This window comes from Numenius arquata, chromosome 18, assembly GCF_964106895.1.
Source record: "Numenius arquata chromosome 18, bNumArq3.hap1.1, whole genome shotgun sequence".
NCBI classification, from domain to species: domain Eukaryota; kingdom Metazoa; phylum Chordata; class Aves; order Charadriiformes; family Scolopacidae; genus Numenius; species Numenius arquata.
This window is the reverse complement of record NC_133593.1, coordinates 1,633,532-1,658,371: the sequence shown is the minus strand read 5'-3', so window position 1 is coordinate 1,658,371 and position 24,840 is coordinate 1,633,532. Positions and strand designations below refer to the sequence as shown.

At 48.1% G+C, this 24,840-nt stretch overlaps 1 protein-coding gene across 1 annotated transcript in view; it reads left to right on the top strand.

The window, feature by feature from the left end:
- GALNT17 (polypeptide N-acetylgalactosaminyltransferase 17) overlaps window positions 1-24,840 on the top strand; it is a 227,173-nt gene that overhangs the window by 83,747 nt on the left and 118,586 nt on the right. The window contains exons 4-5 of the mRNA XM_074160603.1: window positions 8,861-9,035; window positions 12,332-12,529. Of these exons, the coding sequence (XP_074016704.1) occupies window positions 8,861-9,035; window positions 12,332-12,529 (373 nt within the window). The remainder of the gene's footprint in view (window positions 1-8,860; window positions 9,036-12,331; window positions 12,530-24,840) is intronic.

Genomic DNA, 24,840 nt, shown 5'->3' with positions numbered 1-24,840 from the left:
AGTCACTGTTGCTATACCTTCCCATTTGCCTTTTGCTAACACAGAGCTGCAGGAGGTGGTTTCATCTGGAAGCATTTTCAGACTTGGATTCTTCCAAGACTATTTTTTTTTCCAATATACAGTTGGGTAATATCATTATCAGGGTAGTTAAAATCTAATACCCTGATAATATCAGGGTGGTTAAAATCTTCACGAAGAACAGCAAATGGTTAAGTTACTTTGATTACTGCCTTCTTTATTTGTACTGCATGCTTTCAATATTATTTTAAAGAAGTAAGAGACACGTGCTGGGGATGCTGGGATCAGAAGGGAAGATTGGGGAGTGTGCGGGACGTGGAGAGCTCATTTCCAGAGGGAGCCTGAGAGGTTGCTCGTCTGTCTGCAGTGAGATGAGATAGTGTACAGCAAGCTATTCAAGCCTATAAAAATAGGCACTCAAATACCACAGTAATGAGCACCATAGAAAGCTGATGAATTATAATTACCAGTAAAAGGAACAGGAGGGCAGCTCCTCAGCTGATGGAAATCGCAGCAGCTCTAGTGCAGAAGCCAGGATGGTGTGCACCAGTGAAACCATGGGATTTCAGAGCTGGAACTGCTTGGCTGGTGAGGAGAAACTGCAGTGACAGATCACCTGCACTATTTAGCATTGCCCAGGAGGGTTTGAAATACCAAAATGAGATGCTCCCTCTCCAAGTGTTACCATATCAATGGGGTGAAGAGAGAAGAACACGCTTTAAAAGAGGGCATTGAGCTTCTCTACCCACTGCCACACACAAAGAAATGGGTTTCTAAGCGGCCTTCACCCATCACTCAGTGTGCAGCACCGCGGCTAATTCTGAGTCAAGTGCTCTGGAGACACTGCTGAAAGGCACAGGACGATGAAATGGATCCTTTCAAAAAGCATCACACACACACACACGTTCCCCCGATAAGCTGAGACTGCAGCTGGCAGCGAGGGCGCAGAATGAAACCTCTTTATCCACCAACCGAGACTGCAAGGCACCACCATCCCTCCCAGTTTGCGGCTGGGCTGGGCCAGCATTGGTGGGGTCTGGTGGTGGGGATGGTCGCTGGCATGGTGATGACAGGGCAGCAAGATGGGTGGCTGGGATTGTAGCGAGCTCAGGCACTTCCAGCTCTGGGTTTTCCTCTTTATGCCTGTTCTTGCAGGCTGACCCAGCTGCCTGGGCTGTGTGGGGGCTTTATGGCACCCCCCTGGCCGGGGAGGTGACACAAAGTGAGGGGCAAATTCATACATCGTGTGCAGGAGATGAGAAAACCCCATCCTCCCTGCACGCCTGGGCAACATGCGCTTGGCATCCCACCAAGAGGATGCATGGATTGCACAGGGATGGGGAGCATCCAGGATCCCTAGTGATGGGACGGGGTTGTGCTGAGGGTTGTACAACACCCAAACGCTGAGGTGGCTCTGTCCTCAGGAACCCTGCAATGGAATTTTATGAGGAGAGTGGGTGTAGGGAAGGAGGTGATGCTATTAGCTGGTGGGTTTCGTTAGCAATGTCAGCACTACGCTGTTGAGTCTTTGCAGGCATCATGACAAATGAGATTTTTAAGGAAGGATTTGAAGGAAGATAATGAGGTAACTTGGCAGATGTTTATGGAGAGCTCCTCCCAAGCGTGTAATAATCTAGTTTTCTCATGTAAAAGAAATGATACAAACCAGAACGTATCTCTGGGACCCATGCGTTCACTCTGCAGCGTCAAGGAGCTTCAATGACAGCAAAGAATTATTAATGGCAATAACATTGTCATATAGTTCCTGCTAATGGTAGGAAATAATTGTGAGCAGCAATAGCAACATCATAGAGTTGATGCTTTGGATATTACAAACAAAGTCGTTGCAATATATAGATTTGGCTCCTACAGGAAAATAATTACAGGAAAATAGTTTCTCATGAGCTCTGAGATTTAGAGATGAATCCTGGAGGATGAAGCGCTGGTGTCGAACAGAGGACAGGGGTGTGTCGGTGCGACTTTGGTGGCTGTGACTGAACAAGAGAAGGAATTACGTTACCCTCTTTGTGAGCTGCCGTGGGCATTTGAGGGACAATTTCTGTGGGTGTGTGGCTCTCACTGTCACCTGGGCAAAGCCTTTGGGGGCCCAGCTTCATACACCTGAAAGAAGGCTGACCTCCAGAGGTTGGCTCAAAACCAGTAGCTGTGTCGTACCCTGGTGGGGTACCAGAAGCAGCTCCTGGGCAAGCTGCTGGAGGCTCGGGAAGGTCCAGGGCTCGGAGCTGCACACAGGGGTGCTTCTGTGTAGGTTTTGTCAGGGAGCACTTTACGCAGATGGGAAGAGGAAACGCAGCTTGTCTGGGTAATTGAAGAGCAAAGTGTGTTCCCAGCCCAAATACTGAAAGGCCCTCTGGGATTTCCAAGTCAGCTTCAAGTTTTGAAACGAGTCCCAGGGACAGAGGCAAGAGCCACCCACCCTGCGCACCCCGGCTGCTTCGTGCCCTTCAGGTAAAGCCCGGGCTGGTTACACAGACAGCATCAAAACCTCTCCCTGTTCTGTAGTTTTCAGACCAGAACAAACTGCTTCTGAAGACTCATTAGACACTCCTCGCTCCCAGCTTTGTTGTAACGTGGTGTGTACGACACCGCACAGCATAAAAGTGTGCAGCGAGAGATTAAAAGTTAATAAGCGCAGTCATTCTGATTCTTTATATCTGAGTTGTAAATGAATAAAAGATACCGATGGATTGTAATGGGGAGGAAAAAAAATCCCGCCTTGAAGGAAGAAGCTCGGGGAGTTGTAGTTTGAACCCCCTTCTCCCTTGAGCTGCACGTTATACTTCATAAAGACTTTTTTGGAGGCTGCTTTTGTTTGTGTTTGTTGCAGGGGTGTAATTACAAAGCAAGTGCACCGGTTGTGTTTCTGAGTGATAACACGTTGCCTGGGTTGTTGGAAGGATGCAGCGACGTGCCCCTGAGACGGTGCGTTATCTCGCAGCTGCACACTTTGTCTCACTCTGTTGCTTAATCATCACCTGCTTATATATATATTTTTATTTATTTTTTTTTTTTTCCGTCTGTCTTTTGGTGTTTTTTATCTGGGATAATATCTCTTTGAAAAGCAAACCTCTAGGTGTAAAAGCAAACCTCTGGATAAGAGACTTGCTTAAAGGAGCTGGCTACACTCGGGGAGACATGCCATGGGTTGTAATTTACCTCTCTGTAACGTTATCGGCTGTGGCTTGATATATCGCTTTCTTGTTTCGCAGCTCGTTTCAACAGCAACGAGAGCAATTCATGTGTGCTCTCCCGGGAGCTGGCTGGTTGCCTTGGCCCCGTTTGTGTTTAGAGGAGGGTTTTAGCAGGATTGCAAGAAGCCGAGTCGTACCTCAGCTCCTCCTGGGCACTGCTCCCACCCAAGCGCCTCCTTACTCCAGTTGCTCAATCTAAGGATGGGTCATTTGATTGCAGCTGACCTGGTGCCATCCCGCTGGTGTTCGGGTCTGGGGCTTTCAGGCCCCGCCGAGGCGTGGAGGGGAGCAGCAAATCTGCTTGGTTTGGCTCTTGCTGGACCAAACAAACCAGAGGTTTGCACCCAACGCACCTCCGAATGCGTCCCTCCAGTGGGACCAGCTTTGCCTGTCCCCCTCTGTGAGAACTGGTTCATGCTCCTGCTCCCCTTTTCACAGTTTCCTCTTCAATATTTGCAGGCACAAAGCTTCAGAGACTCGCCTGGCTCCCGGTCTCACTGCAAAAATTCTCATATTCATCTATTGCCTATTGAAGGAGTTTCTTTTGTGAGTTCATGTCACAGAAAACCAGCCACAATGGCTTTGGGGTCCAAGGCAGGCTAGAGTGTGGGACGAGGGAGGACTCGTGTCTCCCATGGCACTGGAGCACTCCCAGCCCCAGCTCCTGTGTCCTCCAGCCTTCGGGGTTTCTGATAACAGCCCGGGGCTCTGTAGACTTTTCCCACCCAGCTCAGCCTGGCAAACATGGCGCTGTTTTCTTTAGGGGTGTAGAGGAGGTGCGGTCTGCTCCCTGCCACCACCTGGGCATTGCTGTTAGACGTTTTCTGCTGTTGGGAGTTCCTCGAGCTCCTCTAGAGCCGTTGGTCTTTGCTCCTTTCTTTGTGTGGCAACAAGGAGTTCCCACCTTTAGTTCTGGGGCCTTCAATGGGATCTGGGGGGATTTGGGGAGGATTTGCAGTGTGGAGCGCTGAGCAGTGGATGTTCCTGCGGTTGCTTCTGGGCTAATGTCCGTGACACGGTTACTTTCAGTGGCATCAGGTGGTTCGATTTCTCTGGCAGGCTTATTTCCCAGAAAGCTCATGTAGGTGACAAAGTACTTTGCAATGGGTAACATAAGTCATTGCAGCTGGCAGATGGGTTTTTTAATAGAGCAACAGGTCTATTGGATTCTAGTTCCTTGGACTTGCCCTTCAGTGAAGATCAATACGGACAGATGGAGAACAAAAGGCAGGGCTGAAATTGAACCCGCTGGCATTTTCAGTAGAATTCTTCTCTGCAGTTCTTCCCTGGAAGTTGCTCATGCAACGGCAAAGGCCACACATTCACACATACCTCCATGTGCAAATACTGATTCCGTCCTTGATACACGTGACATAAGAATGCTGTGGGCGTGCTCTGAAGGATGGGCTTCCCCAAAGGATGTGTGAGGAAGAGTGCCATGGGACACAGAAGAGAAAGGGGTCGCTGGATTCCATCGCACTGCTTAGTTTGGATCAAACTGCTGGTTGTGTAGCCCGTGTAGATCCACCCACTGAGATACCTCACGCGAGCATGGCCTCAGTGTGTGGTCCTTTGATTAAGAAGGATGAAGGGAAGCTGGGGAGCTCCCATCTTGACTCCTGACTTTCTTTGTCATTACTTTGCATCCAGAGGCTCAGGTTATGAACACTGGGCTGGTTAGCATGCTAAATTTATCATCGGCTCAGTATCTAATGGATATTCTCATTTTCAGCAAGGAGCTGAAGGGGCGGAAACGCCGCTCTGACCCCATGCAAGGCAGAGGTGAGGAGAAAGGCAGCAAGTTTAGATCTGGATGGCGAGATGGTTTCTCCTCTGCCGTAATTTACATGAAGTCCTGAAAATAGCAGATCCAAAAGCCAGGTTGCCAGTTTGTGTGAAAACCGACTCCCGTAAGCGAGGGTATCTGCTATTGTCCATTAGCGCAAGTCATTTAATTCCTGGCAAACTACTTCAGACCTCCCAACCTTCCGATTCCAGCTCTGGGACGTGCTGCAAAGATACAGCAGTCAGCGACGAAACATTTCTTAAGTTAATATGACAGATGAAAAGCTTTGCTGCTACAGACCTTAATGCAACAGCTCTCTGCATCCTCCGCCTGGAGCCACGCGCCGTGACAGCGCACGTCAGAGCCACCGCGAGTTGTTTTCTGTCACACTAATGGCACTCCATGAAGCGGCTGCTGAGTGAAGGAAAAGGCAGGGTGAAATTAGGAATGGCTTCAGGTGACTTGGATTAAGATTAGATTTGCAAGTGAGTTGTGAGTGTGTGTGAGTGGGGCCCCAGAGATGCTGGGAGGGCTGGAGCCCCTCTGCTGTGAGGACAGGCTGAGAGAGTTGGGGGGGTTCAGCCTGGAGAAGGGAAGGCTCCGGGGAGACCTTAGAGCCCCTTCCAGTCCCTAAAGGGGCTCCAGGAAAGCTGGGGAGGGGCTCTTGATGAGGGAGGGGAGCCATAGGACAAGGGGGGACGGCTTTAAACTGAAAGAGGGGAGATTGAGATGAGATGTGGGGAAGAAATTCTTTGCTGTGAGGGTGGTGAGAGCCTGGCCCAGGTTGCCCAGAGAAGCTGTGGCTGCCCCATCCCTGGAGGGGTTCAAGGCCAGGTTGGAGGGGGCTTGGAGCAACCTGGTGTGGTGGGAGGTGTCCCTGCCCAGGGCAGGGGGTGGGACTGGATGGGCTTTAAGGTCCCTTCCAACCCAAACCATTCTATGATTTCCAGCCCCCTGGAGTTAATGTGGAGGGAGCTGAGCACGTCTGGTCCCACAGGATCAGTGTCTGTGGGACTGGGGAGCTCTGACAGTGCAGCTCTGCTGGCTGGGGTCACTCTGCACCCAGCTCTGCAGCAGGGGTTTCCACCGCTGCTTTTCGACGCTGCCGCGTTCGGTTCCCACTCAATGGCAAGGGGAGACCTGGGCTGAGGCTCCTTGGTATTGAACGGGAGTTTTGCAGAGCGCTCCCGGAGACTCGCATTTCAATTTTGTTACCTAATACTGCATTTTCCACACCTGCACTTCTGGGTGTGCTGAGAAATGAAATCCAAAGCCCACCCCATCCCATCCCTGTGCCTGCTGGCTGGACGCCCAGTTGAGCGCCGAGTGTGTGTCTCGTAATTCCAAAGGAGCGCTCAGCAGCTGCTCTGCACCGTGTCCTCCTCCCGCAGGGCTGCGGACCAGCTCAGGAGGGTGAGAGGCTGGCAAAGGCCGCCACAAATGTGCAGCCATCCTTGTTTACTTACAGGCACATAAGAAAAGTGAACTCTCACCCAAAAGGCGTGTGCTGCAGGCTGAGCCAGGCTGGAAGGGAAGGCAGGGAGTAAAGCCTGGAAATCTGTGCAAGGTTGTACGGGAAGCCCTTAGCGGAGAGAGAGTCTGGAACCATGTTTCCCACGTCTGGTTGATGGATTCGTGTCTCTTGAGTGTTCCTCCATGTGGGTAGCAGCCCGTTAGGGATGCTGGTAGCGTGTTGCAGGCAGGAGAGGGGCACTCTGGCCTCTGCTGGTGAATGGGGTGGTGGGTTAGAACGATGCTAATCACGAGCATCTCCTCCCCCGGCTCTCCATGGTCACCTCCTGCCGTTTCGCAGGCGCAGGGTGGTCCTGCACTGGCCTTTGTGCTCTCAGCAGATAGGTTCTTCACCCGTTCGCATCCCACATCCTTTCAGAAGGAGGAGGACGTGGCTCTGGCTCCCTGGGGAGTTTCTGACGAGCTGCCTGTTACACGACGTGGTGGGCATAGGAATCTCTCCAGCTTCACCCTTCACTGCCTTTGAGACATGATGTTACAGTTCTCCCCTGTTTCACTACAGCTATTCTCTCCTTTGAGCTGCTCAGACAATTCCCATGAAGATCTTTCTTGTTTTCCTTTAGCTGAGTTGAAAACTCCCATTTGAAAGTTGTTTTAATTGTTCAGTCTAGCCTGTAACGCAGTGGTCTGCAGCATTAGTGACTTCCCTTCTGACAAAAACACACGAGATGCCACTCTGTGCCTCTGGGGTTTCATCTGTCAAAAAATCTGTGTGTCTGTCTCCTTAAAACCATTCGGGAGAGTTGTTGTCTCCATAAAATACTGGTTTTTCTCTGAGTGGCTCAGCATGAAATGGAAGTTGCTGAGTTATGTATGAATGTGATGCAGATGCTTTGAATTGAGGAAGGGGCTCATTTGCTTTATTCTTTTTATTCCCACTTCAGCATAAAATTGAAATGAGACTTTTGGGAAATTGGTATGTGAGGGGAACCATCCCAGAACGGCAGTCTGAAGAAAGCACGTTTTATGTGCTTGGAAGAAGGCGTGGAAGGGAAGGGAACAGATAATCCATTTTCCTTTGATTTCTCGGGCTGAGACCCACAGATGGAACTGTCTGGTTATTCTTTTGTGCTCCACTGCCGTGTTTCCTTCATGTAGGAACGCACATGTGCTCATGTCTCAAGTATTTTACCATGTGGGTTATATTAATGGTGAGTTTTCTTCTGATTTTTTTTTCTTTCTTTTTTTTTTTTTTTTTTCTGGAGAGAGAGTACATGTGAAGGGTAGTAGACTATACTTCAGGGTCATGAACCATATCTTAATTTTCTGCTGTCCTCAAACCTCTTAGGGATAAAAGATGTTCCCAGGAGCTGCTTTCATGGTGTTAACAGTCCTTGTTGGTGCACAGTGGTATGGCTGAGCTTTTACTTCTCATTGGAATATCTTCATGCATTTAACAGATGCACCAGGAAGTAAAAGGGCCAAGGTTTTTGGCAGAGCACTAGCACTTTTCCAAATTGTTGAAAAAACATACTAGTACTGACCCCTCATTGTAACCTTTCATATGCTTCCATGTTCCGAGTCCTGTGTGTCTTTTATACTCAATACTCCTATCAAAAAATGCAGTGCTGGTAATGACTGCAGGCTGACAGATCCATTGTGTTCTCAGCTGTCGCACACATACGGGCTGAGACAACATAATTAAACGATCTGCAGTTTCCAGTGAGCAGAAGATACGTGGAATGAGCATCTTCTGAATGAAGCCAAGAATCTCTTTCATCCCATCATAAAAGCAGGGGGAATTTCAGCTTTTCTAGTGGCAAAGCTTGGAAAACATACAGCAAATGCTGAGAGTGTAGTAGTGAAGCTGAATGAAAAGGATAGTGAAGCTCATACACAGTTTGATGTAGTTGAAGTTACTTCAGATGGGTTTTGCAGCATTTCTGGCAATCCATACAGCTGAAATCTCTATCAGAAATCCAGAGCCACTGGTGTTTGGTATCCACAGTGAGTTCTTTCTATTCTACAAGAATAGAAAGTGGTGGGGCGGTACCCAGGTATTGCAAAGCAATCTAGATGACCTCTTGTTGCCCTTTGCCTCTGAAGATGGCATTTGGGCTCCTTCGTTGTCCAACATCAATGTTTTTGGCTACAGTGCATTTCGTTATAAGGGTTGTAGTCAGTACACCATCAGGTAGTCTTTTACAAATCAGGATTGATTGAGACTAAACGGATTGAGACTGTCCCTCCCAGTGGTGTTCAGAGATGTGTGGCTCCAGTATGTTATGCTCGCATCCATCAGTAAAGTGGGTTTATTTTAGCTGAAAGTTGTTGCACCTTTTCAATGGGTTCTCTGGCACTTTTTCTCTAGAGGAACTGAAGGCGCCGCTGGAAGAATACGTCAATAAGCGATACCCGGGGCTGGTGAAGGTGGTGCGCAACCAGAAGAGGGAAGGCCTTATCCGAGCTCGTATTGAAGGCTGGAAAGCTGCCACTGGCCAGATCACTGGATTTTTTGATGCCCACGTGGAGTTCACTGCTGGCTGGTAGGTGCTTGACCGGGGCTCGGTTAGAGGCTCTGTGTGTGTGTGATACATTAAAATAAGGGACAATCCATCATTTTGTAAGGATGTGTTTGCAAACAAGTCAGCTGGCTTATAAATCCCATCTTCCTTCTGTACTGAATGGCCGCTGATGGGATATGATGGGAGGATACAAGGGAAATCCGTCCTTGCCCTTCTTTCCTGTAATCATTTTCTACTCCCTCCTTTTATGTGTGCACCCACCCTCCACCTCCCTCCCCGTTTATATTTTTCAGGTTGATTTCCCGTTCCCTGAGCCCTAAATAATTTCTGTAAGTTTTAAAAAGCCCAGGCAGCAAGGGATGGAAAGAGAACGTGCTTCCTGCTTCCTTGCCCTTTGCAGCTGGATCCCACTGGGGAAGCCTTAGATGTTTTAGATTGATTTGTTTCTTCTGCAGCTTAGAATAAGTGCAGAGGTACAGAAGCAGTGAAAGGTGTTTCATAAGGATTTTTTCATAGAGATTCGAAACATTTGAGTTCTAGTGGCTTAAACTTGAGTCTAAATCATGAGAGAAGCCCAAGTGATTTATTTTTTTCTCTCTCTAACCAAGTGTAGAAGGTAAATGGTCCATGTTTAGAAAAGCGGAGGTAGAGGACACTAACTTGTGTCTAATTTGAACAGTGTAACATCACAAGAAAAATGCTGTGGCAGCTGCAGACAGGGAGTTCTGCTCAATTACTGAGTTCTTTGTAATGACAACAAGGCTGAAGGGTGTATTTAGGAGCCATTTCTTATGTTGGTATCTGTGTTCCCAACCAAACATTCTTCTCTTTGGGCTGTGAATTCCTCACACCTGATCTTATTGATACACAGAGGAAGCTCCCATTTACTGAGCTCTTGAAACGTCTTTTCTAGGGATAGAGAGTGAGCTTTTCTGCAGCCCAGGCTTGACTCACTCTAGTGTTCTGTACCCACCGCTGTCGCTGGAGGCACTGGGAGTGCGAGTTCCTCCTCGTGTTGGTAGACTGACCCCAGGACCATCAGTGGTCTGCACAGGGCTGCAGAGGTGAGGCTGTACACCCCCTGCTCTGGGCACCTTTGAATGTCCCAGAACTGAATTTTGTAGCTGTAGAGTCCATATTTGTTTCCTCAAAAGTGTGTTCCAAGTTAAAAAAGACCCTCAGATAGTCCCACTTTCAAGAATTTACCCTGCTCTGCCCAAGGCCATGTTTTTTTTGGATTTGAGGGCAGTCTGGACTAGTTAAAGCATGTTTTAAACAAAATGCATCCTTCATGGCCTTGCTTTACAGAAGGGGAGGTTTCAAGCCAGGCTTCCCAGCCCATGGATGGTGTTTTCATGCAGGATTCCCACCCGTGCGTGACAGCATGGGGATCTGTGCACAGTCACCCTGCAGATGCGCATCAGGCTGTTCACAGGAGAACTGCCCAGGTGGAACAGAGGTAGATGAGAGCAGCCGTGTTGCAGCCAACCAAGAGCCCGTCTATCCTCCTGTTGTGCCAGTAACCACAGCTGGAAGCCTGGGACAGCACGTACGGGTAGGGCTAGCACGTACAGTAATCCTTCAGAGCACCCTACTGAAGTCCACTGATGTGCTGATGCGAAGCAGATATGGCTTCTGTGTATGTAGCAACCCTCACTGCATTTCTCATGAGTTTTTACCTGTTGCCCATCAAGCCCTTGTAAACTTCATGCACTCACAGCATCCTTGGGAAAGGTGCTCTGCAGCTCAACTACCCACTCTGAAAAGAGCTAACTCCTTGTTGTCCGTCTTGGGTCTGTTTCTTTTGATGGTCCATAGGTCTTGTATGGAAAGCGTCTCCAGGTGTTCATGGAGCACCTTCTCCCAGCTGCTCCTGGCTGTACAGTCGGTACGTGCCGCAGAACTGGCCCCTATTTCATGGATTGGCTGCTTTTGTTGCTACCTTAATAAAGATGTCTGGAAAGCTCAGGTTAAAAACATGGAAATTTTGAAAATTGGAAACTTTACAATATGGAATTATTATTTAATAATGCTTTTTTTTTTTTTTTTTAAAATCAGCACAGCAGAGAAAACATGGTGTACTAGCCCTGCAGGAAAAGATAAGGTCCAGTTTCACAGACTTTAATTCATTTCCACAGCTTAACGCCTTAGTTTGTGAAAATAGCCCTTTCCTTGCGCTGAGAGCTCCGGCCGGTCCGTGAATTTGTGTAGTCAGTTGTGGAGAGCACTGAACCTCCCCAGACCTGCAGGGCTGTGGCTACCTGATCTCCGTGCGTGGCAACTGGCCCCCGTCCCCTGTGCTGCGATGGCAGCTCCATGCCAGGGACGTGCCTGGGTGGGAAGTCCCGTCAAGAGGAAGCGCTGAAGCCTCTCGCAGCGTCTCCCTCGTGGCTGATGGAGCTCGGCAAAGCCTTTCCGAAAAGTTTTTTTGTTTTGTTTTTTTTTTTCACTGAATTTCACTGAATTTTTAGAGTTGGAAGGGACCATAAAGATCATCTAGTCCCACTCCCCTGCTGAAGCAGGATTGCCCAGAGCATGTCAGAGCATGTTACTCAGGACTGCATCCAGGCGGGTCTTGAAAATCTCCAGAGACGGGGACTCCACGACCTCCCTGGGCAGCCTGTTCCAGGGCTCTGGCACCCTCACCGGGAAGAAGTTTCTTCTCGTATTTGAGTGGAACCTCCTATGTTCCAGCTTGTGCCCATTGCCCCTCGTCCTCTCACTGGCAACCACTGAAAAGAGTCTGGCTCCCTCCTCCTTCAACCCACCCTTCAGATACTTATAAGCATTGATAAGGTCTCCCCTCGGCCTTCTCTTCTCCAGGCTAAAGAGTCCCAGCTCTCTCAGCCTTTCTTCATAAGAATAAAAGGGGTTTTTTTGTTTTTTTTTTTTGTTGGTTGGACTTGATGATCTCAAAGGTCCCATCCAACCAAAAATATTCTGTGATTCTGTGAAATAACCTTTTAAACTCGGCAGCGCGAGCGCTGTGCCTCGGTGCGATGTCCGTGCCCACAAAAGCACGGGGAGGGGAGGGGTGAGACAGAGGCTGGTGCGATGGGGTCTGAGGCCACTCGTGACAGTCCCTGGGCTCCTCAGGCTGGGTTCTGCTGTGTCACCCTGAAGAGACGATGCCACTTGTGAATGGGAGCAGAGAGGATTCTGCATTATTCCTTTTTGTTAACAGAATGGTGACAAGAACGCCTGTTTTCTTACCCTCATTTAAGTGTACACGCTGTACGAAAGCTACAGTGTCCATCTGCAAATTATGGGAGAAATTAACAATCTTTTCCCACCCTTTTCTTTTATTTACCACTCAGGGCTGAGCCGGTACTTTCACGAATTCAGGAGAATCGGAAGAGGGTCATTCTTCCCTCCATAGACAACATCAAGCAGGACAACTTCGAGGTGCAGCGCTATGAGAACTCTGCCCACGGGTACAGCTGGGAGCTGTGGTGCATGTACATCAGCCCCCCCAAGGACTGGTGGGATGCCGGGGACCCCTCCCTGCCCATCAGGTAGGTCACGGAGCCCAGCGTCTCGCTGCCAGCGAGGTACAGGGAGGCGAAACGCAGAGAGAGAGAGAGTGAGGAAGGCAGGTTGGAGGGGTTGGATACGGCATCACAACGGGAGTTGGGTGGGGAAGGCTGTGACACAAGCCCAGAGGGGTTTTGATAAGGCAAAGGGACTTGGAAAGGGGTATTATTTGGTAGCAATATGCAAAATCATTGGGAAAGTATAGGAACTGTATAGATTTGTACGGTCTTATCTTTAACTGCACAGGACAAAGTTGCTTTACATTTAATTACAACATTAAGGTTTTGCAAATCACAAGGAATGAGGTGATTATTCCTGTGTAATGAACTGAGCGTGGATTCATGAAATACGGCACTGTGTTTTCTTGAACAAAAGGTCTATCTGCTCTCAGGGGAAACTTTGTAAAAATATATCTTAGGTAGTTCTAACTCTTCAGTTAAAGGGTCGGCAGCTCTGAAATGTTGCCCCAGGCCCCCCAGACCTGAGGTGCAGGATGAACCTACTGGGACAGAAACAAAGCCGGAGGGAGGGAATACATCGGGGTGGGGAGGGGGAGGCTGGGGCTGCCCTGTCTGCAGGGGTCAGTGGTTTCCCCTTCAGCCCCGGAATATCTGATGCGATGCTCAGATCAGGAGTGGTTTCCTGGTCGGGTGAATAGGATAAATTGCTCCTAATAATATGGAGAAGGCTTGTCCTCAAGCATGTAAGAGATGCACATGTGCAAACCCATGCCTGATGTGAATCATGAACTAGAATATCTGTGCTCTGTTCAATGATACAGTCCCTGGAAGGTGAAATTAGGTCTATTCCCATTTACAGAGAAACCTATTTTATTCCTTTGGGCTCTCGTGTTCCAGACAGCATATTCAGCCATCAGTGGCTAAATTGACAGTTTATTCTGGGCGGGAATTGAGTCTTGGAGGAATAAACAGTTATTTTAACCAAATGCAGGCTTCTGGGCTTGTTTGAGGATGGCTGGGGTGTACAGAAGGTGAAGCTGAGGAATTCAAAAGCCTTTGCCAGCGAGGTGTGAGCACTGGCTATCCCTGCTGCTCTGGTGCCCAAATCCTTTGGAGGGTGATAAAAGTGGAGGGTCTCTGTTGGGATGAGCCTCTCAGCCAGTGGATGTGAAAGTCAAAGTGTTACAGGGAAGAGCAACCTCTTTTATTGGACTAAACTGCTGTGGTTTTGTTAAACAGTCAGGTGTTGGCCATATGAGATGTCCTCTGTGACCGTGACACCACCCCAGGACCTTGCTGTGGTTCAAAAACTGGCAGACAAGGTGTGCTGAGGGAACGGGACCCATCCAAATACAGCATTTAAATGTATGACGTGACCTTCTGTTCTACTGTCCTCCAAGAATGTAGTTTTAATTTCAGTTTTAGGTTAAGGTGTGGCAGAGGGAGATGGGGAGGGATGAGCTTCTCCGTGGAAGGTGGTGTTTGATGGCAGGGGAGCTGAGAAGGGAGAGATGGGGAAGAGTGAGGGAGTGAGGAGGAGAGCTACGGGCAGCTGAAGGGTTGGATGGCTGTGAAGAGGCAGAATGGGGAGGTGAGGACCTAATGCAAGGACGATGGAGGCTTTTTAGGATGTAGCTTTGCTCCAGGCTCCCCAGATATGAACTAGTTTATAAAGGTGGCCACCAAGGCAGGAGTGTAAATGGGTCACAGGGATGTTGGACATGTCCGCAGATCCACCAACGCTCTTCTTTCTCCTTGGTTCAGTGCTGAGAGGCAGCAGGTATTGCCGAGTGAGGGCTGCCTGGAGGCTTCACGTACTGCTGGAGAAACAAAGGGTTTGCTGTGGGAGTTGTCTTCCGTTGGGCAGAACTTTGTATTGGGTTGCTCTGGAGCTTGTTTTAATCTTTCAAAAAAATATCTATGGGTGGTGCTAAAATGTGGATGGGATACTGAGCATCATATTTCTGTAAGTAAGCAGATTGCAAAGAGTTGCTGCTTAGGAGGAGCTGGGAGGTGCAAGAAGTTTATCAGTGCGTTCTGGGCTTTCTGCAGCCTTTCTGCACCAGTTGGGTCCCTTTTTGGGGACAACCTTGGAGCAAGTGATGCCCCGTGAGCCCCACGGCAACCCCAAGGCTCTGCCTGCTCAGCGCTTGAGCGCTGCTGAGTTGAACCATGGATGGATTAGGAATCAGAGTGGGCTTACGGAGACACTTGACTGGCAGCAACAAGGATGCACGTCGTGATCATCCCCCTTGTCTTCGTTAAAGGCACCTGTAACGTGGATGCTGGTGTGTGAGGCCACGGGTTGTGGGATTCGGCTCTCGGGGGGCTAAAGGGAGTCAGGGTGGAAGCCTGCTCTGGGAGAGGACTCTCTAACCAACCAGTAGCCTCCCAGGGATGTTAAATAATTAAACAACTTACTAAAATAACGTTGTTAACATGCACTGGGGGAAGGATTATGAGAAAGATAAATGGGTAGTATCCACAACAAAAAGCTAATGAAAAATACTGTCTCATTGCATTATGTTGTGTAACCACATACAGACCAGGAATAAATGACTACAGTGATTTTTTTTGTCATATAATGCTATGAAAACTATGCACTTTATGGCAATATTTGCACGAAAGGGATACCAGTGCAGTACTCCATGTAATTATGCATGGGATTAGAGGAAATTCTGAAATTATAGTGTACAGAGGTACATTAGTTTTTTAGAGACCTTTTAAGATAAAAGACTGGGAGCAAAGTAAGGCAGTTTATTCGTTTATTCCTTTTTTTTTTTTCTTTTTTTCGGTTGTACTCTCTGGTTGTGTGGGGACTATAGCGGCCCCAGGAGAGGTTTCCCTGCCCACGAGGGGAGCTCCAGCATTTGTGAGCCCCCGATGTGTCAGCCCCTGCCGAGCCCTCGGCAGCGGAGACTGGAGACAGACAGCTGTGAGAATGCCTTTGGAGGCAATTTTCTCTCATGGATAATTCACAAGATATAATTATCCAGGCAAAGAGAGCTGATGGCATGAAACCCATCTGAAATATGGCCCAGTCTCAAACTGGCTCCAGGCTCCTGCTTTATCCAATAATTTCCCTACAAGAAATAGTCTCTCTCAATGCCTAGGAGGGATGCCAGTGTAATACCTGTATTCTGTAATACATCTTCTTTTGTATTTTTTTTTCCCATTAACATTTAAAATCCTGATACACAAAGATACCCTCAATCTTCACACTTGGTTGTGCGTGCGTTTCACAGCTAGGCTTTCTAGGCTTTCCTTGCCAGGCTTACAGATTTCCTCCGGCTACCACTGCCCAGCAGATAAAATTGTGATTACAGCGTAATGTATCATGTCTAAATTAGTGCTCACAGAAGAGGCAGAGACAGTAAGTGACATTTGAAACGTTCAGCGTATAGATCCTGATCTTCATCAACATGAGCTCTTGCAGAGATGTTTTGATTTCCCAGTTCAAATGGTGCTGATGTGTGTGTATAGACGAATACATGTTTTCATTACACATCTGGACATACTTTGCTTTAGGGGATGCAGCCAGTCCTCCTTTATTCATGATATACATTGACCAGCATTTACTGAGAGTCCAGAAAACCTGTGTGTTAACAAGAAACGGAAGACAACTGATGCTTTCCGTGTCCTATGGGAAGTCCAAAAGAGGTCTTCCATAATGCTGTGAAATTGCAGATTGATATCTTGATCTAGCCATGAGGTATCCCAGGGCGAGGTCTGTGTTCCCATGATCTGCAGGAATGATTCATTTCCCACTTGGCAGAGCGTGAATTTTTTGGGCTTAGAATCACAGAATGGTTTGGGTTGGAAGGGACCTTAAAGACCATCCAGTCCCACCCCCTGCCCTGGGCAGGGACACCTCCCACCACACCAGGTTGCTCAAAGCCCCATCCAACCTGGCCTTGAACCCCTCCAGGGATGGGGCAGCCACAGCTTCTCTGGGCAACCTGGGCCAGGGTCTCACCACCCTCACAGTAAAGAATTTCTTCCTGAGATCTCATCTAAATCTCCCCTCTTTCAGTGTCAAACTGTTACCCCTCATGCTATGGCTCCCCTCCCTGATCCAGAGTCCCTCCCCAGCTTTCTTGTAGGCCCCCTTCAGATACTGCAAGGGGCTCTAGGGTCACCCCGGAGCCTTCTCCCTTCTCTTCTCCAGGCTGAACCCCCCCAACTCTCTCAGCCTGTCCTCACAGCAGAGGGGCTCCAGCCCTTGGAGCATCTCTGTGGTCTCCTCTGGCCCTGCTCCAACAGCTCCATGTCCTTCCTGTGCTGAGGACTCCCAAAGCTGGATGCAGCACTGCGGGGGGGGGTGTGTGTGTGTCTCCCCAGAGCGGAGGGGCAGAATTCCACGCCCCCCACCCCTGCCCTGCTGGCCACACTGCTGGGGATGCAGCCCAGGGTGCAGGGGGCTTTCTGGGCTGGCAGTGCACGTTGCCGGGTCATGTTGAGCTTCTCATCCACCAACACCCCCAAGTCCTTCTCCTTAGGGCTGCTCTCCAGCCGTGTTCTGCCCAGCCTGGATTTGTGCTTGGGATTGTGGCCTGGGAGCAGGACCTTGCACTTGGCCTTGTTGAACTTCATGAAGTTTGCACAGACCCACTTCTCCAGCCTGTCCAGGTCCTTCTGGATGGCATCGCTTTCCTCCAGCGTGGAGTCCAGAGCCCGTCTGCTGCTGCAGCGGCTCTGGTAGGCTGCGAACCTCAGCGCCAGCGGCTTCTTCTGCCTGACTTATTTAGTTCATGCTGCATCAGGTTTTGTCAAAAAGCAGCTTTGGAGAACTTGCTGATATCTGGAAGATTTATGGCTAGATGTGCTGATTGCGCTTTGGTTGCAAGACTCATGATTTATAATTACATGTGTGAGATATTGATGGCTCTGGGGGTCTGATTCAGGAAAACAATTAAATGCACTCTTGCATCTGTGTCTCTCCAAGAAGCCAAGCGAGCAGATAGTGCATATTAAGCAGTGATGGGGACAAGGGACACTTACCTGAGCATGGAAATTGGGGTCATTGCGCTTTTCTACTGGCAGCAGTTCACGTATCCCAGCAGAGAGAAAAGCAACTTGAGTCTTTGCTGCTTGGTTGGTGGGTCCATCGACAGTGCCGTGACCCCACCATTCCCAAGTGACAGATTATTTAGAATATGATGCATTTCCTGGCTTTCTCTTTGCGTTTTCCACACTTGGCTAGGTGGATCGGTTGAGTCCAAGACGCAAAAGCCCTGGTGAATAACTCCATTAGTTAGCAACCCCCCATAACGTGCTGGGGCTGAAGAAGTCCTCAGATGACTTGGGAGATGATGAAGAAGCCTCTTTCCAAGCCTGCGGGGTGCCAGCCGGGAACCAGCTACCATGTTAAATTGCTCGTTGGATGGGGCTTCGCTGCAGCTGTTTTATGTGGTACTTAATCTTTACTGATGTTGGAAGACAAAAGCTCATTTAATTAGTATTAAGATCACTGTGAGGAGGAAATCGGTTTTGAGAGTTATGGATTGTAAAAGAATAGAAAGGCTGTTAGGTTTGGGGGTTTTTAAAGATGAAAATAATTTGAATTAACCCACCCAATTACCTGTTATTTCAGCCTCAAAAATGTTAATGGATCTGCTCTTGCAACCTACTTATGAAAGAGCAAACTCTCATCTCAGCTGTGTAAATGATACAGAGGTCAAGATGGAAAACAACAGAGGGGTTTTAAGCTATTGAATATGGCATGTGAGCAGAGACAAGGTGTCTAATTCTACTACTTAACAAAATGCTTGTGGTGTTTAATAGAAGCTATTCTCAGTCGTAGGCTGCAAATGGTGTTGAGGTCTCCCGCTTTGGTTGCTGTGCATTTCACTTGCAGAAAGACCATAGGGATTTGTGGTGATATTATTATTATATATATTTATGTTTATATGCACATATTAGTTCCAGAGCCCATAACTATTTTTTTTTTCTTAGTGCTTCCATCAGCCATCATCCCACGATGGCTTTCAAAAGCACAAAAACTTGGTGTTTTCTTTATTTTAATTTAATAAATGGCACGTTCTGTCCTCTTTTAGTCTAACTGCTGAGACTTCTTCCAGGCAACTGTTACAGCCTGAAATTTTTGGATATGGGATATGCAGAAACCTTGAAATAGCCACAGGAGTAAAACAGTTCTCAGGAATAACCCCTACAGCCCTGCAGAATGATGTGAGTGGATCTTCACCCCTGAGACAACTTGTTCCTGCATCCTCACCTTTGCAGGGATGAGCGTGTTACAGCAGCACATCCAGACCTCAATAAATAGGTTTAGACAGGTCTGCTTAAACTGTTATAAATATTTTCGTCAGCATTTGAGTACTCAGTGTGACAGTTTATCAGGAGGCATCCAGCAACTCAGAGACATTGCAGACTGTTAACCACAGGTGACATGTGAGGACAGGGCAGAATTTCAAAGATTATTTCCTTGGTTTCTGTTGGCTTGTTTTGAAAAATGCCAAACTTCTTAGAAAACTGTTCATACAAAATGCTGACTTTTTTTTTTTTTTTTAATTAGTGTGGCAGGAAATGGCAGGAAAATTCCCGTTTCTGTAGGAAGACAGTTGTAAGACGTTCTCGCTGCTTTGGCGTGGCTGCTTTGGAAGCCAAGGGGAAGCTGATTTCCATAGGAGCCAGACGTGGGGTGATGGTGATAACTTGCGTTTGGAAAGCTCACCTGGAATGTCTGGGAAGATCCTTGTGTGCAGGTGTCTGCTCAGAGGGATCGGATGTGTGTGAATGTCACAACAGCTGCAGAACGCTTGCGGAGCTCTTCAGTGGCTTCGCATAAAATTTAAATCAAACAGAGATAAAGCAATGGTACTGGGGAACCATCTCTAAAGCCTCTTTTCATAAGCAGCTGGAAGAACTTCTGTTCCTTGATGCCTGATTCCCCTCCAAGCCCTGTACTTGCTGCAGTTGGCTGTGGCATGGCCAGGGGGTCAATGTCCCACTGTCACGTTTGTGGCAAAAATCCCTCAAAGTATATTGCCCTGGACCTGAGACCTGCCGGGGAATATCATGGGTGTTCTGCCACAGGCAAGGTTCTGTTAGTGCTTCTGGAAGGAGAGCTTCTGCAAGCATCTTCTCATGTAAACATCTGAATAAATCAAACCCCAGCCATCCTTAACTCCAGTGGTTGCTGGAAACTTGTGCTTCCAAGCCCTTAAATGTAAGATCTGGTTACTCCTGGCTGGCACAGGTCAGAAGAGAGGTCTTTGAAAGCTTGAAAACAAGCTAACAGAAAAAGAAATGAAGGGATGTTTTTCCATCAGTATTTAATTTTGGGCAGTCTTGTTTGGGCTCCAGGCCTGGGAGAGGGAAGATTTAGGTCAGAATTGTGACCTCAATAAACTTTGTCATCCATCTCCAGATTAAATTGCAGCCATCAAGTGCTTTACCAGCTGCAAAAGTACTTTGACAGGAACCTTTTCAGTTTTCTCAGTTTGGGTTTTCCTTTCAGTCATGGGGTTTTTTTGGTGATGATTTGAGACCACAAATTAAAAAAACCCCCACAAAACATTTAATTGATTTTCTTGATTTTAAAGGTATTGGGGAGAAGTGAACCCCAATTCACTGTACAAAGTGACTTTTACTCACTGGTGTGCTAATTTTAAACTATTAAACATCACAGAGACTCCCTGTGGTGCAAGAAACCTGCTGTGAGCTTTGGAGGTTTGGAAGCTCAGATCGCTGGTGTCATGCCTTTTTATGATGAATTCTTCGTCTGGTCATTTTTAGTGTTCCATAATTTAGTGCAAAGCGTAAAAGAAGGGTGTCTAATAATTTGTAATAGTGTCAGATTTTACAAGATGAACAGATTTATGCCAGTTCCTGAAAGACTATAAAGCCTCTGCTGAGGGTGCACCTGAGACTGAAGCATATGGAGATGGTTAGTGGTAGCCCATGCGATGGTCAGCTGTCTCTGTGTGTGTTAGTGTGCATCTTATTTCGGAATATCTTTTGATTTTTTTAAGACTTTCCTTGGCATTGCAAATGTTGGCTGCATCCAGAAGCTGGGGTTGATCCAAACCTCATTGAACCATGGCAAGGTTCCCACCAAACACCAGGGTTTAGGAGTGGACCCCACCAGCCCTGTGATTTTCCTGTAAATTAGAGAAAAGCTTCTCAAGTGAAGGATCAATGTTTCTGCAGCTTCTGAACATCATGGCCAATGTTGTCGTCATAGACCCCGGTGTCTCATTGTATGGACACAATGGAGGGACCCGAATAGGCTCATGCTGGGCCAGTTTGGCCAAGCGACCTTCAAAAGGCAGCATCTGTGCACTGTTTAGGTAGACCATTTTGGAGCATGGAGTGAGATTTGGGCGCAGTATTAAATAGCTGCTTGGGAGAAAGCTGTGGTTCTCCTGGGGTGGAGGAGACCAATTCCTTGAGTCCTGAGCCTTCAGGCCACCTTGGTGGAGATTTAACTCCCCGTGTGGCCAGGAGACCTTCGTAGCCTTGAGTCAGAGCTTGTATTCATCAAAACCACCGCTCCTTGCCAAACTGAAGGTGTTACCACAGGTAAAGGTTCAAGTCCTGCTTTGAGCGCCCAGTCAGCAGGGGTTCTTCCTGAAGAGACTCTAAAACCTGGTGAGGGACAATTAGCCTGCGGGCTTGTCCCTTCAGGAGGCTGAGAGTGCAGGGAGCAAATCTTCCTTCCTGAAGGGCATCATAGTTTATTGGTATAAAATGTTGATGTAATTAATTTCCACAGTGAAAGCAAACTGGCCATACTGGAAGCATTTGCCGTTATATTTTTAAAGCTTTATATAGGAGAAGTATTTTGATTAAAAATAAATAATTAAAAAAAGCATGCTCCTGACTTAAAAAATCATAAAGTAAATACTTGCACTGACAGAACTTTTAATCTGCACCCAAGTCACAAAAACAGCTTTTCTTGATGTCAAAGTTGCTTTAGAAAAGGAAAGAGTAAACAGGATTTGGCCTTTAATTTGTGAAGGGTTTTGATTTTGCAGCGGCATTAAAGAGACAGAAAAGATGGGTATTGAATTATTTAACAATTGCTAGTAAAATTAAGCTTCAGTCAGCCTGTTTTCACTGAAATAATCTTATGAATAAAAACAAAACAATCTGGGGCAACACCAATATACAGAGCTCGTATCCCGCTGACTGAATTGTTTCAAAGTAGTCCATGAAGTGGTTTTGCAAGTCAAAGCCAACTGGAGCCTTTTCTGTGGCCTGTTCACACTTCCCCCAGGAGAAAGCTGCCGTTGATGGATTATACAAACGTCTTTTCTCTCTAAATCCGAAACCGAGGGGAAAATATGCAAAAAGGAGTTGGGGGAATTTGGCGCTTTGAATTCCTTTTTTTCTTTGGCAGATGGCATTTAAGTGATTTATTGGCCAAAACCAATCTATTCTCATTAAGAAGCAAGTATTTAATGACTTCGGAGGTGGGTGTTCAAAACAAAGAAGTGATAATCGAGCCGATTGCGCTCGGTGACAAAATATAGCAGCCCTTCATCAAACAGACTTAAAAGAGTGTTTGAGAGCCAGCGCTGAGGGCTATGATTTTCTTTCATGTGCACTTTAATTCACTGTCCTTTTCAGTCAGCGGCGCATAAATAGGCATAGTTTAAATTAAGGGAAAAACAGATCCTTATTATCATATCCATCGGCTGAAGCAATAAGTGGTTGATGCCTGGGAGCTCCCAGCTGCTGCTGCTCGGGGGCTCGGGAGGCTTTTATAAACCCCCGCTCTCCTGGATGGTCTGCATTAAATCTTCTGCAGGTTAAATATTGAAATGCTTTCACGGTGCTCATAAAGCCCGTACATGTGGCACGCACGAGCGTGCTCGTCTGTGACAGCCCAAGTGCCCGGAACCCAGCCACCCATAGCCACCTCTCTTCGTCCCGGGATTCCAGCACAAACACGTAGGTTTGGGAATCTGCAAGTGGAAAAAACCAGGGAAGGGCAGTTTTGGGAGTTCCTAATGGTTGTGCTCTTTCATGGGCATGTTTAGTTTGGAGAAGAGGAGGCTGAGGGGGGACCTCATTGCCCTCTACAACTCCCTGAAAGGAGGGTGTAGAGAGGTGGGTGTTGGCCTCTTCTCCCAAGGGAATAATGACAGGACCAGAGGAAATGGTCTGAAGTTGGGGCAGGAGAGGTTTAGATTAGATATTAGGAAGAATGACTTTACTGAGAGAGTGGTCAGGCACTGGAACAGCCTGCCCAGGGAGGTGGTGGGGTCACCATCCCTGGAGGTATTTAAGAAACGTGTAGACACGGCACTTCAGGGCATGCTCTAGTGCCCGAGATTGTTGGTTTGTGTCTGTTTGTGGGTGGGTGTGGTGTGTGGTGGTTTTTTGTTTTTGTTTTTTTTTTTGTGGTTGGACTCGATGATCTCAAAGGTCCCTTCCAACCTTGAAGATTCTGTGATTCTGTCCCTGCCGAGCCTGTCTGTACGGGGTTGTCGCAAAATTTACCTCTGGGTATTGTAAAATTCTGATATTTCAATGGGATTTCTTAGATCCTCTCCAAGAAGTTGGAGCTAATGTTGCCACTTGAGCTGTGTGAGGGCTTTTTGCTTTGCAATGGGGTAGGATCAAGACTGCAAACCGCCTTGGGCAGGGCAGGAGCCTTGGCTGTGGCACGTGTCAGAGTGGGGCCAAGCTGATGGGCTGGTGCGGACCAGCAGCTCCAGAGATGAACGTCATGGGATCTTGAGGACCTTGGTGATGTGGAAGGACATCTGATAAGGTAAAAGTCACCTAGAGAATAAGGTGAGGGGATAAAGTGACAGAGCATAGCTGTAGATAGGTGTGGTTTGGTGGCAGCAGAGAGGAGTGACTCTGCAGATGGCCTGGAATGTGGTAGATGTCCTCTCTCCAGTCAATCACTGTTTCCTCTGAAGACAGGACTTTCCTGGGAGGATTTGTTTTACAGTCAATTCATGCCTGGATCAAGCAGTACTCTGAGAGCACTATTAGGTGCAGGTTTGGTCTCTTGCAGGCTCTGCTCTTCTCCGCATCCTACAGATGGAAGAATCACGGCTGAACACGGAGCTTTGAAAGAGACAGCTTGTCTCCAGAGCACAGTCCCCATGGTCCCATCATTTGTCACGGGAAGTGACACATCACAGAAGCTCAAACTTCAGACTGAGCATCACAGGTTGGAATTAAGAGGAGCGGTTCAGGCTTTGACAAGAGGCTGTTGGGTTCCTGGAGGCACTGGGACTCCAGGGTGGTGATCCCCCACCGTCTCCCTGCCTCCCGGTCTTCGGGAGCATGGGGCTCCTTCAAAGAAGAGGTTGAGGACTGGCAGACAATATTGTTGCCAGTCATTTTTTGCATGAATACTAAATGAAAACACATTCACATGTGTTTTAATTGCTAGCTTTTGAGGCTCCAGAATGCAGCTCTCACCAGTGGCTCTAAATGACCCCGTGTAGCGATGGTCTGGTGTCTGGCTTTGAGCTGCGGATGGAGAGGCTGCCTCCCTGCTGAATCACTGCTGGCTTGTCAAGCCCCGCTGCACAACAATGTTTGTAGGAGCTTTATGGAGAAGCATCAGCTATCCTGATCCTAAAGGGTTTGGTGGGGCACTGGGTCATCACTGGTCCTGCTCCCCCTGCCACGAGCCCCACATCTTTGGCTCACGTATTTCAATCCCCTGCAGATGGAGGGTGGGGAGGAGTCGTTAAGATTTTTGGGGTCCTCAAAACAAAACCATGTTGTGCTTCCAGCCCCAAGAGGATCTGGTGAGAGCAAAAGGCTCGTTCAGGGAAACGGGAGGCTGGGAGCAGAGTTTTGCTCTGATGAGCTCTCTGGCCGAGCCTCTCCCTCAACCTGACGGTGGAGGAAAGTGGTTTTCCTGTGCTGGGCACTGTGGTGGTTAATGAACACCTTTTTCAGATCCCAGCTGCCTTGTAGCTGCTCCGCTCCTTGGAAGACGAGCAGGTAGTTGCTAATGAGCCGTCAGGTTGGGGATGTTCTTAGCTTGATCTGAGGAGCGCTCGTTTTGCTCTGATTAATGCCTGGGCAAGCTCACCTTGGTTTGGGAGGAGAGGGAGCTGGTCTGAGCCTGCTGCACTGAAGGAAAAAATCTGCTCTCTGTCAGGAGGGCAGGAGGCTGAGCTCTGCCCTGGGGGGAGCAGCCCTTTGCCTACCCCCCAGCTCATTCCCTCCCTCCTTTAGTCCTGTCTTTAAATTTGCAAGCGCTAATAGCCTGGTGTGGTGTCTCTGTTAACCCAGCAAAGCCCGTGGCACCAGCTGATAGCACAGCTCCAACACCAGCGTAGCTTGTCCTCCTCCTTCCTTCTCCCTTCTGCCTCTCTCGGTGGTTTCCC